The sequence below is a fragment of the Thunnus albacares genome, chromosome 7, assembly GCF_914725855.1.
Source record: "Thunnus albacares chromosome 7, fThuAlb1.1, whole genome shotgun sequence".
Lineage (NCBI taxonomy): Eukaryota > Metazoa > Chordata > Actinopteri > Scombriformes > Scombridae > Thunnus > Thunnus albacares.
The window spans coordinates 11,523,872-11,540,870 of record NC_058112.1 but is presented as its reverse complement, the minus strand read 5'-3'; the positions used below and the strand labels follow the sequence as shown (position 1 = coordinate 11,540,870).

At 39.1% G+C, this 16,999-nt stretch overlaps 1 protein-coding gene across 4 annotated transcripts in view; it reads right to left on the bottom strand.

Annotated features, from left to right (window-relative positions):
* abcc8 (ATP-binding cassette, sub-family C (CFTR/MRP), member 8) overlaps window positions 1–16,999 on the bottom strand; it is a 63,767-nt gene that overhangs the window by 17,687 nt on the left and 29,081 nt on the right. For 2 of the 4 annotated variants that reach the window (XM_044356699.1, XM_044356702.1), the window contains exons 14-23: window positions 15,122–15,236; window positions 14,730–14,906; window positions 13,887–13,959; window positions 13,653–13,758; window positions 7,552–7,584; window positions 4,848–4,886; window positions 4,402–4,500; window positions 1,342–1,426; window positions 917–997; window positions 51–188 (exon numbers count right to left, since the gene is read on the bottom strand). In XM_044356699.1, the coding sequence (XP_044212634.1) occupies window positions 51–188; window positions 917–997; window positions 1,342–1,426; window positions 4,402–4,500; window positions 4,848–4,886; window positions 7,552–7,584; window positions 13,653–13,758; window positions 13,887–13,959; window positions 14,730–14,906; window positions 15,122–15,236 (946 nt within the window). The remainder of the gene's footprint in view (window positions 1–50; window positions 189–916; window positions 998–1,341; window positions 1,427–4,401; window positions 4,501–4,847; window positions 4,887–7,551; window positions 7,585–13,652; window positions 13,759–13,886; window positions 13,960–14,729; window positions 14,907–15,121; window positions 15,237–16,999) is intronic. The other 2 variants (XM_044356700.1, XM_044356703.1) reach the window with 1 other exon arrangement.

The following is a 16,999-nucleotide window of genomic DNA, read 5'->3' as shown; positions in this document are numbered from 1 at the left end:
TTAAAGAGTTAAAAGGTGTGTAACTCTACAGTTTATTCAGCTGGTCGTACCCAGTCTGCGTGTGGTAGGTACTGAAGTTTGTGTGTGACCAACACCACCGTCCTCTTCTCCTCTCTCAGGAGCTTGAGGATGCCGTCCTGCATCAGGTGGTCACTCAGGTGGATGTCTAAGGCAGAGAATGGGTCATCCTAAAAAAAAAGATATGAACAGACTTTAATGGTTTTTTTAAAAGTGTAAGGGGAGGAGACAAGAATACAAAAAAAACAAGTATGAGTAAAAGATTATTAAACATATTTATATCTATTTTTCATTGAGGCTTTGATTCAAGTCTGTCCATTCAGACAAAAATACATACAGAATCACAGTTTTCACCCTAATGATCTAATGATCTCTTAATCTTCATGAATTACTTGATATCGTCATGCACATCGTGTGTCAATTTCTCCAAATGTAATATTTTTGAAGACCTCCTCATACTGATCTTCCACTCTTTAGAAATCCAACATTTAAGGATAGTCTTACTCAGTATATATAGCAATAATCCTGTCAGTTTTGCATTATGTTTTGTATTTTTGTATTTCAGCTGCTAAATGGCATCTAAAGGGTGATCACTCTAAATCAAAACCATTCAAATTGACCACTTCATCTTTCACTTCCCTCCAACATTTCAAAAACATGTATAACATTATTATAAAGTATAAAGTTGCATTTAGCTCCTCGACCCTGCAGTTGAGCTTAAGAAAGCATGTTGCTATTTTTGACACGTATGAAGGCATCAGAAATAGAATCACATTTGCGTCTTCAGGCGAAGCGTCAGTAGCAAAGCTTCACTGTGAATACTGATACAGATAACAAAATGTGCAATCCACTCACTAAAGTCATTCTTTTGATCAAAGATGTCTGTGCACAGACTCACCAGAAAGACCACGCTGGTCTGCTGGTACAAGGCTCTGGCCACACTGATACGCTGTTTCTGTCCACCTGAGAGGATGATGCCCTGCACCAGACGGGGTGTAAAGAAAACATTACTACAAGCTCCCACTACAAAGATGAATGACTAACATCAGTATATCCATAATTGTGTGTGGCACCCGCCCTCAGAGTAACAAAGGAGACCACGGTTTATTTCCTGCATTACTGGTGCATGAAGAAATCCAACATGACAGTGCTCTGGCTGAACACACACACGCACACACACACATCAAATCCTCACTGCACAGTAACAATGACAAATGATCCTGCAATACGGTGAGCCACAGCGCTAGCTATGGTCAAATTGGAAAAAATAAAAGGGCCACAGAGGAATTCAAGGAAAATCCTAAACTGTACTGTGATACTGACCCGCTCACCGATCTCTGTCTGGTCCCCCTGTGGAAGGATGTCGATGTCAGGCTGAAGCGAGCAGGCCTCGATGACAGCTTTGTATCTGGCGGGCACAAAACAAGAGACAGAAAAATAAATTAATTTGACTGATCCATCATCTTAAATTTTCTGTAATCGTACGCTCAAGGTTCTGAGCATCGATTGGCTGATATGTTTGCAGTAGACCCATAAAAGTCTCTGAGCACAACCATGAGGACTGAAAATGAAAAGAGGTTTTTTTATGAATATTATTACACAGGAAAATGCAACATCTTAACATGGCTGCTGGTATAATTTGTACCACAGTGCATCAGATCAGAGTAAATATTCATCATCTGCTTTAAAGCAGCTAAAACACCAGTGTGCCATGAACTGACATCTTTCCCATTCTGTCTCACTTTTAGCTTTGCAAATGTGCTCACACAAGCTAATAACTGACACAGCGACCAACACGGACAGGTACAACAGACACACAACATTTTTTTTGACACTTTGGTCCATGAAATCTCAACAGTTATGGGATGGATTGATATGAATTTTTCTGCAGAGATTTATGGTTCCCAGAAGATGAAGCCCACTGACTTGTGATCCCCTGACTTTTCTTCTGGTGAAATAACTCATCAAGTATCAGCTGGATTGGTATGACAGTTTGGTTTTATTCATAATGAGCATTACAGCCTGACAGAGCCAGCAGCATGGCTGTGGGCTCTTAGTGTTTGAAAACACCTAAGGCTGCAGCCCTGTGAACCCATTTGCATTATAAACCTGAGAAAGGACAGCCGCACAGTGTGGGCAAATCTTTATTTTATAGAACATCTCCACAGCAACAAAGCACAACAGTCCATTAGACTCAGAGAGTGCTTGATCGTTACCATAAATGTAAGCAACTGACCTTTCAGAGAGACCATTTGTTGCGAGGAGAATAATGACTGTGTGTAATTGTGTTTGAGTGTATGTCAGTAAAAGACAATATGTGTGTGTGTTTTGATTGTGCCCTAGGAGACGAAACCAGTATGTTGTTGTGTCACGAGTGAGTGAAGCTGTAAACGCATTGCACAGAGACACTACACGGAGGAAACTGCACACATTCAGAGAAGAGACAAATCCTGGCTCAAGATGTCTCAGTGTCAAAACCGATTATTTGAAAAGTCACAAACTGGCTCCTTTTACTGGACTCAAACTGCTGACTTAATTAGACATCAACACGTCCAATTTAACCCAGTGGCCTCAGGGAGAAAGAAGGTAATTGTCTCTGTTCTGGCTTCGCAGCTGACAACACGTTGATTACTCTGTTATATTACTAAAAGAGAACATTCAACTAATTTTACTGTGGTACTGAGTTCAATACACTTCAATAATTAATGTACACACTGCAGCTCATACATACTGGTTACTAATACAAGTGAGCAGTCTGATTTTTTTCTGTCTGTGTTGTAAACATCTACATACCTAGAAACCCAGAGACATCTAAAAAGTTTATTGAAAACAACTTGGTCAGAATACATCTTTGACCAATCAATCACCTGCTACACACAGTTGACAGTTTACAGAAAGACCACTGAGAGAGAAAACAATTAAAGGGGACGTATCGTGCACACTTCCAGGTCCATATTTACATTCTGGAGCTCTACTGGAATATCTTTGTATGATTCACAGTTTGAAAGACTCTTTATTTATCTTATACTGGCTCTTTACGCAGCTCCTCAGTTCAGCCTCTGTCTGAAACAGCCCGTTTTAGCTCCTGTCTTTTTAAGCCCCAACTCCTAATGAGCCCACTCTGTTCTGATTGATTAGCTGCTGGAAGCTGCCTGGCTGCTCGGCAGACTTTCAGCAGTGGGTCACAGTATGACTCTGTCCCTTGGTTGCTATTTTCCTCCGATCCAGCAGAGAACTCAGACTCTCTCCCTGTTATATTAAGACTGGACTATGTTGGAGAAGGTTGGAGAAGATTTGAGTTTTTACTCTAAAAGACTATCTGGCATGATATTAAGTTGCCTTTATTAGTTAGTCTGTCTTTGTTTTTATTTCAGTCTGCTTCATCTGTGTACCTGCACTCCTCCCCAGCTTGTTTTTCCTCCACACCTGCCTTGCATCAAGCCTGTTAGCCCTGCCCTGCTCTCAGTGTTTTTCTCCAGCCTGCTCTTCCCTTCACACCTTCCCTGTATCAGTTTCATCAGCCCTGCCCTGCTCCCTGTGTTTCGTCACCTCACACTGGGCTCCCTCCTGAGCTTCTCCACCCATCTCCCCACGTGCACCTCATCTCCTCATTAGTTCAATTAGTTTTTAAGACCTAGTCTTCTGTTCAGTCTTTGTTGGATCCTTTGTTCTGGTCTGTTCAGTTTGATCTGCTCATGCTGTATTCTGTTTTGGCATACATGAACAATCTGACATCATCACAAGGAGGAAGTACAGGTAACTTTGTAAACAGAGTGACCGAGCAGGCTGAGGCCTGGCCTTTTGACTTCAGGGAGCATTTTTATGTTCACCTCAAGTTTTGGACCTTTGACCATGTTTAACGTAGACATCTGGCACCATAACAGTATATAAATGACAGAAAATCACAAAAAGCATGATATGTACCCTTTAAGAAAAGGTGTCTGTAAGCAGCTCTTAATTCAGCATTGAGAAAACAACTTAGCTACAATGTTTATGTGCTCTAAGCACTTTGCTATTTTTTGTGTGTGCATGATGAATTAAAAGTATTTCTGGTTGGGAGACCCTGGTGGCCACGACTATGAATCTCAGCGTCACCAGACCGAGTAGGTCAAGGACCTGTGTTACACGTTAAGCCCCTTGTCTCTCATCTAATTTCCATTTTCATCATTCATGCTCATCTCTCTACTGTCAACCCGCTAATAAAGACATACGATTCCAAAGAAACCCATTAAAGAACTATCTCTGGTTACGTCACATCGGTTTCCACTACTTGCAGCACACTCTCATTGACCTACCCAACACTGGCACCCATGGAGAAGTGCAGCAGGGTTTCAACCTAAACAGATGTGAACGTAACCACTCAGAGCAGGTACATGAGCTTACCTTGGTTTGATCATGGGCATCTCAAATGTGATGTTCTCCACCACGGTGGCGTTCAACAGCCAGGGCTTCTGGGAAGCGTAGGCCACAGCGCCTCTCTTCCTACCAGAGGTGGAAAATGCAAGCAGAAGTGTCAAACAAACACAGTAATGTTCTTTATATGTTGCAAGTTGTTGTTGTTTCACACATGTGGGTTAAGGTTCAACCTCTGGACCACAGTGACTCTTCAGCCTCTGAAGCTGATGATGCATAAAAATAACTCCAGTCCATAAAGAACTGGTCCAGGTGTAGTAAGTAAGTAAGCCAATATGCAGCTGAGGGTCGGGGGCTAATATGTGAGCTGAGGAAATGTCTTGCTCTCTGTCGTTCTGCTCTGCCGATCTGCCGATAATGGTGATTCGTTTCCATGGAGACCACCAGGTGAATGGCATGCTGTTTTGAGAGCTCACCTGATATCTCCATCACTCGCTGCATCTCTGTCCGTGGGACTGCAGAGAAAATATCAAACACACCAAAACATTAGATAAGCAATACTGTCTATCTGACAATCACAAACTCCACCTTGTTCCTGTAATAATTAACAGAAAACAAACATACACACACTAACCCTAATACTCTCTCCTCACTATGGCAACCACGTCACTGCTCAGAAACCCAAACACAAACAGGCCAACCACTGCCCTACATGAACCAGTCTATCATTAGCTGTGATCTTATCCTGCCTAAAAATATCGCCCCCACCCCACCCCAGTTTTTCTTCCTGTAATTTGCTGATATGGAAATAAGCATCAACTGTTCTGGACACTGACGCATTCAGTTCTCAGAGGATCTGATTCCTCAGGCTGAGATTAGTACGTCAACACAGGGTCTGAGGCTGTTGAGATGTTTGTTGCTGTTCGCTGGTATCTTGTTCATTTAGTGTATGTCTCTCACTGTGAACTGTACAGGCAGGCAGGCTGTTTGGAATGAGAAAAGAAGGGATGTTGCCACATACCTGCACACACACTAAACTTTCTAAAAATGTGTTAATATACTGTATCTCTAGCATCAAAATGTTGGAGAAACTTGCAGACTTATCAAATGTAGAGAAAAACAGATCTGAATTTCTGTTTTATAGTGAGGTGCTGGTGCTTAAACCATGTAGTAAATAATTAAATGGACTGCTGAGGCCATCTGGAAGTGCAATGGAAAAAAAAAAAAAAAAAAAAAAAAAAAAATATATATATATATATATATATATATATATATATATATATATATATATAAGGTTCGTGATGTTGAGTTGATTCTTTCCATCTCCATCTTTATTGGCTGATAAAGTTTAGAGCCTGAGGGGAGACTAAGGTTACTCAGGTGACACTTGCACCATGTGGCATCCTTCCTTCCTGTCTATCCCTGATCTTGACTGAAGGTGTTTCCCACCAATGACAGATGCAGGGCAAAGAGACATGGTGAGCTAAAAAAAAAATTAACATTAAGACACCTCGATGCAGAATTACTAGATCTGTAAATACTCAAGTCACCAGAAAAAATCCTCATGAGCTAAGGATTTGTTTCTAGATTACAGTAATGTAGATGTAGTTGAATAATTAAATAATTTATTGTGAGTGATGATCAACATCAGTTTGGAGAGTGGGCTTCAATGTTATGTGGCCAAGACTGTTAGAGAAATACTGTACATTATATTTGCTTTTATTGTTTTTATCCTCTGTCATACTTCAGTTTTATAAATAACATGGTTGTGTTTTATGTCATTTATTGTTTGGTTTTGGGATTTTTGTCTTCCCATTTCCTGTAGAAATAACTCTTACTGTGTTGTTCTTTACATTGTGAATCAGGTTGTTTTTGCATGTTATTTATTTATTGTTCTATGAAATAAAACCAACCCTGATGAGATTAATATGTGAACAGTGCTATTTTACATAAAAATCTGAGCCCTGAAATGGCTCTGATAAGTAACATGACATTATTAGTGGGGTGATGTACTTTGGAAAACATTTTAAATAAATGCTTCTTAAATGGACATTACGTAGTAGAGCAGTGAGTTTTAGTATTTTGTTCATAATGCACATTGTTCATTTTCTCAACTAGACTGTAAAAACAAACATATAATAATAATAACTTTATTTCTATAGCACCTAATACAAGTAAATAAGATCCAAACATAAGATATAAACAAGATAAATATTTACAACAAATACCATCAGTTAAGAAAAAAGCCATAAGATAAAAATGAGTTTTAAGAAGAGATGTAAAAGATGACACTGAGTCTGCCTGCCTGAGATCTCCCAGCAGGGAGTTCCACAGCTGAGAGACCCGAACAGTGAAGACCCAGTCCCCTTTAGTGACAAGTCCAGATTTTACCATTACCAGGACCCTGCTGGCATAGGCAGGAGCCTGACCATTCAAGACTTTAAAAACCAGCAGCAAAATCTTAAAATCAATTCTAAAACTCACAGGTAACCAATGACGGACAGCAAGGGTTGGTGTAATGTGGTTGCTTCTCTTAGTATGTGTTAAAAACCTGGTGTTTTGTATCGACTGCAGTGTGTCATACATGTGTTATTGAGCAGACATTTCTTGTATCTGCAAAAACACTCAAACCCGTTAACGTTATGATATTTATAGACACACAGAGCCAAGAAAAGTTCTGTCAATGACTGGCTAGACAGGAACAGGGACATCAGCCAGTGGCAAGAGACCAGCTGTCAAATAGTCGGATGTACTGTTGCCAACAACAGGGCCACGTGGATTATTGTGTATGTGTGTGTGTGTGTGTGTGTGTATATATATATATATATATATGTATGTATGTGTGTGTGTATTTCCAGAGTGATAGATAGTGAATGACAAAGCCAGCTGAGTTACAAATAGAAACCATGATCCACAGTGTGCTGGAATAACACCACTATTTGTGTACGCTAAACCAGTGACAATTATGACCTGTCAGCGTGGCTTTATTTATAATGGGGGTTTATGATATCCACTATTGTTTCAACAGCACTGAGAAGAAAGAGTCAAATATCTTTCCTCAGCAGAAATAGTGCACAGTACACAGTATTTGTGGTTTGAAACTGTTCCTGTGATCCAATCTGGAAATATTTATAGATTTTTCTCCTCTGGAGGTTGCAATTGTTTTCTTGCAATACTTACCTTTCATCTCCCTCAGACTCCAGGGTAGGCAGGCTGTAAAAAATAGAGGGCAAATATTAGTGGAGGTGTTCCTACTGTAAGAAACCTGTGATTGATTTTTTCATTTGCAGGATTAATGCAATTCATTAAAAGTTATTAAAAAAAAATACAGCAAAAGCTCCCAGAGGACGAGAGACATTTTTGAAATCTGGTTATTTAAATTGTAAAGACCTGAAAACTCATAAACTATAATATAAACATAAATCAAGTTTTTTGAGACTTAATGCCTCAAAGTGTACACACACACACACATAGATACATGCATACATACACACATATACACATACACATAACGATTTACATAAAGAGTCCTAAACCCAAAAATCATTAAGATCTGATTGGCTGTTTGTGACTTTGCACATGCTCAGTAGAGGCAGCGGTATATTTTTAGGTTTGACAAGTTGACACCTCTCACATTCGTCCTGCGAAGGTGACTCCTATCACGTCTGAGCACAACCAGAGAGCGAGGGCTGATTTACACCAGTTTTGCTGCAGTAGCTTTCAGATGGCAGCCGTTACAGCAGAGAGCACAGCTGTTAGGAACTGACTGACTGACATTTAAGAAGTTCTGACATGCCACACACACATACATGTAAACACCGCTGTTACTGGCTGTGTAAAATAAGCACAAGAAGTAGAAATTAACAGTGACAGCAACTCTATTCAGGAGGTGTAAAGCTGAATTTAAGATGCATAGATACCAGCAACAGAGAGTTTGAGAATAAACAAACAAAATGTATTTTGAGCTGGCTGCTAAACACTTTACATGTTTGTATTTACAGCAGAAATGCCACATATTTATGATAAATATTCATTTTTTGTTAAATCGAAAAAATTTACTTTTTGGGTGGCAAATTACAAAACAGGCTAATAATACTAACAATATAAATTTGTTAGTTAATGGTAAAATAACAATCTATTAAAATAACAATAAAAAAGGAAAACAAGAGCACCGATCAGCAATGATCTTATAAAAAAAGAAAGAGAAAATTAAACAATATTAAATAATTAGATTTCATTGATTAAATGTGTCCATATCTGTGCATCACTATATTTCAGTGAAGACTGGACATGTCTGGTTTTGCTCAAAGGAAGGTGAAGATGATCAACCTTTCTGATTATTATTAGAATGAATTCAAGCATTAAGTTTGAAAAAGTTTATAAAAAGGTGACAGGAGGAAAAAATGGCAAGAGCATATTACATATGCTTCTAATATAGTACATAAAGTTCTTATGTCACAGCTTACATCTGTGTTAAAGGCATTTCACACAACATGTAAAACAAACATTATCACATGTCAATTATGAGGGTTAAACTGAACAATTTCTAACAACAAACAGTGAAAACACCCCATCAAAAGATTATCTCATCAGAGCTGATCTCCTAATGACACTTGAAAGACATTGAAGCCTGAACGGACAGCTGATTGTCTTCATCCTGCTGCCAGGAGGTGATGACTCACAGCTTTCATCTCCGACTGGACCACTGAGGGCTATTTCCTCTTCACGTCAATCAACAACTTTAAGGACTCAGTGTTATTTTAGATGGAATTCATGAGAAAGTCTAATCATCAAAGCCTTCTCACAGTTTGTAACTGTCTTTAATAAACTTAAACGCCCATCATTAAACTTAAAGTCTCACTAATGATGACGGAGAGTAATGATGCGTGTACATTGTGATGACCACGCCTGATAATGACACACTGTCTGCCCTCAGACTGAAAATGCCTTCTTATGAACATTTTTTTCTCTTTTATTGTTCTTCAGATCAATAATACCAGTCTACAGACAATGTACATTATTGATCCCCAACAGTAAAGAGCTCTTTCATACTCTAGTTGTCGGCCAGTTGATGTTTTGCAGTTAATTACTTTAGCAGGTAAGGTTGAGGTCACGACCTCGCCCTCCAACTGGCTGTGCTGCCCAGTTTTGAGACTCTGGACTTCACTGTACATAAGATATCCAGCCTGCACTGTTTCAACTGGATATTGAGGTCAAGATACAAATAGTCATCTGCTTAATGACTGAGAATCTCAGACGCTCCCTGCTCTGTGCCATATTTGGATTGGGAGAGCAGCGAGGGAGGAGGACAACAGGAGCCAGAGGGAGCAGGTGGGTGAGGAAGAGTGTAGGGGGCTGGGGGTCCCACCGATGGAAATGACAGGTTGTGTATGTGAAGTACGGTGTCACTGGGTCACCCACCCAGGAAAGATGCCATCCTTCATGACCTGTAATTCTTCCCACTAATAGGTTTTAATTAATCGAAATCTCATCAGACTTTATTAAAAGACAGCGACTGACACAGTGAAGAGAAAGCATAAAGCATGACTCGTTCCTGATGGTGCTGCTGTATTAATATGGTATTGATTACTTCCTGTAATAACTTACTGCTGTACAGCTCAATGAAAAGCAAATCCAATCCAAATGCTGCCAGAAGTGGACGTGACAGTATGCTGATGAGAAAACAGTCACCAAAAATGAGATTAAAAATGTATTCTTAATCTGCGAACCAGTAGTTGACAGAACATTGGACCTTGTGGTGAGATTATCTTGTCAACTACTGGTTCAAATGACAAAAACTAACTTTCAGTCTTGACTTTTAAGCTGACATAGACAAGAAGTCCTGAAAGTGAGAAAAATGGAAATTCCATAAAAACTGGGCCAAGGATGATTATTAAATATGATCAAAAGCTCCAGAACAACTGCTAAATGACCTTTCTGGTCAGTAACCGTTGCCTCAGAATCACCATCAAACAAGTCGGTGAGGCTGTGTTCATAAATCTGACAAGCTTGCACGCTTGCTCTTCTGATTAGTCATGCTGTTTACTCCTGCCAGGAACACGCTGTTCTGGTTTTCTCACTTGTCACTTTTCTTATCTCAGTGTCTGCTGCTTTTTCTGAGGAGGTTTTACTGAGATCCCAGCTGAATCCGACACACGCTGTTCAGAATTAATTTGGGGGGAAACTCTCAAAAAGCAGACCGTTCCCCTCCCAGATACAACAGTCTGACCATGTGTGGCTATAAATGTTCCTGACTGAAACACAGCACAAAAATAACACCAACAAACATGGTGGAAACATACGGACAAACTGCTCTGAATGTGTGTCTAAATACTTCAGGAGAGCTCCTTAGTGTCTGCCTGGGACACATGATAAGGGAGAGGGGTCAACACCCGGAAGGGGGTAAAATCCAACCCAATATCAGAGGGAGCACCGCCCTGGCAACGAGACAGAAGGAGGAACTGTGTGTGTGCGTGTGTGCGTGTGTGTGTGTGTGTGTGGGGCACTGTGACAATCAAGTAGGGGGACTGATAGCATTGCTATCCTGGGTATCCTGGATATTCAGATGCATCAGATACAGGCTAATGATGCCCAGAATTAATTTGGCAAGATTCGAGGATTCAGTTTCAGCTGTGCTATTTGAAAATGTGCTCTGCTTTTCTAGATCCACTGGGTTTACTTTATATATATTATAATTGGTCACCCACATTTTCCAGCAAGATTAATACTTTCTCAGAAGGAGGTTACAAAAAGCAGTAAAAAAGATTTGTGCTGGTCTGACTGCGTACCAGACTGGACAGTTTTAAAACTAAACACAAACCAATCAGAGCAGAGAAATTACATCGTACAAAAATCCAAGCACATGATCACTAAAATGTACTGAACCACCGACATGTCTGTCTGTGACTCTACATCTCAGAAATTATATATTTTTAACGCAAAGTGATATGAAATTACAGTGAGATTTTTACAATGTTAACTACTGCAAGGACATTACCTTACCAAAACGTCATACAATAAGTGCATTCAACCTGCGTACGAACAAGAACTTGATGTTTTCAAAAACTTAAAACTGCTGTTTAGAGCAATATGTGACATGCTTATGAACCATAGTCAAAGTTTGCATATGTCTATAGGTTGTGACTCAATCAACCAAATAGAGATTTTATTTTTCATCAAATTATTTGAATCATATTTAGAGGGTTTAGAGGTACAACATGTCCAGTAATTCACAAGAAAAAAACTAAGTGTAGAGGAACAAATAGAGCAAATTTTATGGAGCAAAAAAATTGTTTTTCCTGCTTTTTTATCCTGTTAATCATCCCATGAGAGTTATCTTTTGGCCCCTTGGTGGTCTCGACCCTCTGGATGTTTCCATCTGGCTTTAAAGCAAGTGAGATGTTAGTAATTGCTTGTCTACTGTATGTGCAGTCTGTTGGGATGTGACACATTTTTTCTCAGTGGTGCAATGAACTAATCTTCATGTTCATCCAACTATGAAAAATAAAATCTGCAATATCAGCTCTATTTCACTGACCTACAAATCCATTTATGTTATATTGCTGTGTCATGGTAAGTGAGAATGTGCAGGGCAGATTTTGATGATAATTACATCGCCCTGTCAGGGGTGTAGAATTTATCACTGCACGAAAACACATAAATAAAAGCATCCAACAGTCCCTGGCAGACCAATTACCTGAAATGTTTAAAAAGCTCGAGTCAGACCGCTGCACAGCTGAGGATGAGGGAGGGAAACATGCCGTGATATCGACCAGAGTGGTCCGCATCTCCACAGGGAGCAATTCACTTCCAATTAACCTTTCACCTTTGGATTCAATTTCATTACAAGAATGAACTGTGTAACATACAGTACACGGGTTTCCCTGAGGGCACATGTATCACATTGTTTTCTAATTGAATGGATGTGGTTATAATCAGCACAAACAATGAATAGCTGCATAATTATTTTGTGCAGCTGTGTAACAATCGGAAAAAAAAGGACAATAACTTCTGTTCATCAGCCTTTGTTTCCTTAGTTTCTGTCATCATACCATCAAATAGGAAGGAGAAGAAGAAGAAGAAATACTTAATTAATCTCGAGGGATATTTAATTGTCGCAACAGCACCGTCCAGCACATGCATCACGTGCAACAATGGAATAAAATTAAATACATAGTTAAATAGTAAAATAGAAAAGGTTATTATTATACATTGTGCAGTAATTATGTATGCAGTATATAATAAAATGAGAGTAGCGAGATAGATCAAAAATAATTATCCATTGTGCAGTGATTAAATACATAGTATATAATGAAATATGATAAGAGAAGAATTATTATTATTATTATTATTATATATGATGTGCAATGTGCATTAGAAACATTCTCATTATACATTGTGCAGAGCAATAATAGTAGTTAGTGTAATTCTTAACCAGTTAAATCTGATAAAAACATTCAGTAACAATACTTCACTGTAGTATTTGATGAAATTTAAAAACTAGAACCGCCAAGGGTCATTTTTACTCCCCTGGTGTTTTCAAATACATGTAACCCTGTTAGATTAAAACCCCTACATCTCTCAGTTCATTACTTTTCCTAAAATGGGTTTATAAATCATCTAGTGAATTATGGGGAGTGTGGGATAAAAAGAAAAAAATATCATCATTTATGCACAAAGCACTGAGGGGTCACTTTTACCCCTCATAGAAACTGCTATATAATGCTGTGCTCAACATTTGTGTCACATCTGGTTGCACACTGTGAAAGTCTAAAGCGAGTGTGCCGATTGTGAGTATGTGTGTGTGTGTGTGTGTGTGTGTGTGTGAAAGAGAGAGAGAGAGAGAGAGAGTGAGAAACTGCTCCGTTTCTTTATTCCCAGTATAAAACAACACATTATACGAAATTCATATTCTCACTCTACAATAATAAAATTATTTAAAAGTGTCAATTATTTAGTTGTAGCCTACAGTTAACTGATGAATTTTAAAACGTATTTGACTTTTCCAATCTGTAACGAAATAGCCTAAAGCAACTGTAAAATTAACAAACCCCATGAACTGAATTTTAAATAGTTATTTTGCCAAGTTTTACTTATTATTTTGAAAAAATAGATGAAAATGAACAACTTAACTGCTTCAAGAAAGGACATCTATGTGTTTGCTAACGCTGTTGTGGCAGTGGGTAAAAACAACCCCTGCAGCGGTTCTGGTGTTAAACCAGAGTTAATTGGCACAGACAGATTTTTGTAAACAGCAAATAATCAGTGAACCTATAACTGACCTGTTCCAGGTGACTGTTCCTGATATTCTCTGCATCTCTCCCAGTGCTGCCAGCAACAGAGAGGATTTTCCACAACCCACCTGGCCCACAATCATAGTCAGCTTACCTGACAGATGTGATATTGAAGAGAGTCAGTCAGTAAACAAGTCAACAACAGACAGAAATTTGATAAGGAAACATGTTAGGAGAGGAAATGAGGACGCAGATTGTACATTCACACAGCCTAATGCTCACCAAACGGTATCTTGATGTCCACATTAGCGAGTGTTGGTGGTCCGTCGGTCCAGGTGAAATAACCGCAAGTTATCTGAGGAGCAGATATAGCACAAGTCACTCTTTAATAATCAATTAGTTAATATGTTGTCTCCCAAAAACTATGCAGATTTATGGTTGGACAATGAAAGGGAAATTCCTCATTTTATGCAAGAGAGAAAGAAGAACTGATGCTATCAATTGGCCTCCATGATATGACTGATGTACAGAGAATTAATCAAGCTGACAAATCACTGGAATTCCCAAAATCCATGAAGGAACCGATTATGTAATCTTTGAAGATGCTGCTAAACAGAGACAAGATATATCATGCTGCGGTAGTGTTCAAGATACTTTGATTGATATATTCTCCATTTGTCAACTTCCGCTGTTGCATTATTGGAGTCAAAAACATGACTTACAGAACACTACTTCTGCATCTCTGTAGTAAAAGCAACACAACAAAAGAATAAACAGTTTTTTGTCCATTATGTAAAGAAATCTTTAAAGGTCATAACTGCTACACGGCTTGTCTGATTGTGACAAAACCGGGAGGGAAAATGTATTTTCCCCCATTTTGACCAGTCAGTGTAATTTGCGCTAACTGACCTTTAAGAAAAGGTAAAATGTTCAAAATTCATTTTGAAGGCCACACTGACTGCCCACCGTTACTTCAACTTTGATCAAACTTTGAGTGTTAATTTATCTTCTTACTGGCTGTGCAAAAGTTACGTTTGAATCACTTGCAGTCTGGAGGCAAATTTACTGTTGCCTTTAGCTTTTAGTTTTCTGATATGTACACTTCTCTCCTTTTATCTGTCTCACCTTGATACAGATGTCTTGATCCACATCCTGGGAGGGTCCATCACCCTCGTGGTCCCCCTGTGAGTCGTAGTTGTTCCAGTCGTCCCTCGGGGGGCGCTTCCGGTTCACCACCTTCAGGGGCTGGAAGAGACGGGACCAAAAGGAGGAGGAAGACGTAGGGAAAGGTTTAGAGGATGACTAGAGGAGGGTTGTGTAACATCCAGCACAAAGGACAAAATGGTAATGATGAATACAGGAGGACGACAAGGTGGAGGAGAAAAAAACAACAACATTCAAAGCAAAGTGAGAGAGCCTGGATGCACCAGCAAGCGAGTTGCCGAGAACCCTTGTTGCCTAAAACAAGCCAAAACAGAAAAATGTTTGCGTGGGTTTATATTTGTACATGTACTTACCACAGCCTGGTATCTATTTTGGTTGTGATTGCTGGAGCCAGAGGTTAACATTGCTCTCGGCTCCTGTTCTTCTCCAATCTCATCACTCGAGAAAAACTCGCTGAGCTTCTGAACACTGCAAATAATACAGAGAACAAAGAAACAAGAGTCAGGTCACTAATGATGAGAAATTTAATTAAATCTGAACAATAAATCAAGAGATTGCTCGAAACCATGCTGATGCAATCAACTATTACAGCAGGTACACCTGCACTGATTATAGACCTTAAAGTAGCTCACTTTAACTCTTGTAAAGACAACAGCATCCTTACTGTTTACTGCCGCATCGTTCATCCAGTGAGGCAGACTGGAAAATCAATTGAACATGGTTCACTAGGAATGAGCTTTATTTTCACTTCCCCTCTTTCACACATACTCACATATCTCTACATCTCCAAATTACAATGGCTTATCTTCTATTTCCCAAATGAGAACACATGTTTCCCTCTGCTCATGCAGGCAATCCGAATCTAATTACTAAAATCTCTCAGCTGGGACAAATTTCCTTGATTTGTTTCATTTATGTTATATGAGTCTCATGAATTAAGACATATATGTCAGAGATTTGCAGGTAGGATGCCACAGTGAACATGGTCTGTAAGATCAACTACACTGTAATAGTGACAACAGTATGATAAGTGTCCCTATTTTCACAAGATCGCCATAAACTGGATTATGAGAAGAGAGTAGCTCATGAAAAATGTAAAGTTTCAGTCTGATGCCTATGCAGCAACATATGAAGACTCTCAAAAAGAAATAAAATAAAAATAGGTTTGTTGCTGCATTGATTTTGCTCTATACATAACAATATAATGTAGTTGTTACCTTTTTTACCAATTCTATTCTCCACAATTTCTCACATTAAAGTGTGAAGATAAAGTGAGGTGCTGAATCCACGTTAGGTTTTTTTTATGGTGTCTGAAAAAGTGTGTCACTTCACACAGTCCCAAAGCAGGCATCTCAAATGATCACAGGCAGCTTCTAAAATAGAAAGTCCACTCTACTTTAAATAAGGTGCTTACACCAGCACCAAACTGAATAGAAAATGTGTAATTTATGATGTGCAATCCAAGGCAATTCTGCAGCAGTTAGTTTCATCACTCCACCCACTTCCGACAGAGATGATGGGATATTAAATGACATGCTCTCATTGCCAGGACAGGCTTAAGGAAAAGACTTCTGCCTCATTGGTTTTATAAGACATCCATTCAAGACTGCTTTAATCTTTTAAGCAGTAGTTCATGATGCTAATGACCCTGCGTGTAGAGATTATCCATCTAGATGAAGTACCTAACCACTTCAGGCAAAGCAGTGAGTTTGTTTATCACAGAACAGCCAAATGGTTAAAACCTGTGTCTTAATCACCCTGTATATATTCTATAAAAAATAGAAGAGTACCTCTATAAATATTAAAACTCCATATAATATGAAAAGCAGGACATATGTGACTAGAAGGGTGACAGGATGGAGGATTTTTGTGCAAGATTAATAACTGAGGGGGAAGATCTGTAGCTCTGCAGCAGGCTAATCACAACAGATGTCCCAGCTGCCAAACTAATTGTTAAACTAATTGCTGAGATAAATAAATACAATTACTGTCACAGACCAGTGTACTAAAAAGACAGAGAAGTGAAGCCCTTTGTCATGTGAACACAGGCTAATCCAATAATGCAACTGATCCATCTAACTGTAGGTTAGTTGTTTCAGTCCAAACTCATCTTCCCCATTACTATTTTTTTTCTTCACCAATAAACACTCAGTCACAAGACAAACAAACCAGTGCTACCTAGTCTATCTATAGATTAAGAAATGAAGCGTAGCGTTAGTTCAGGCAGAGCA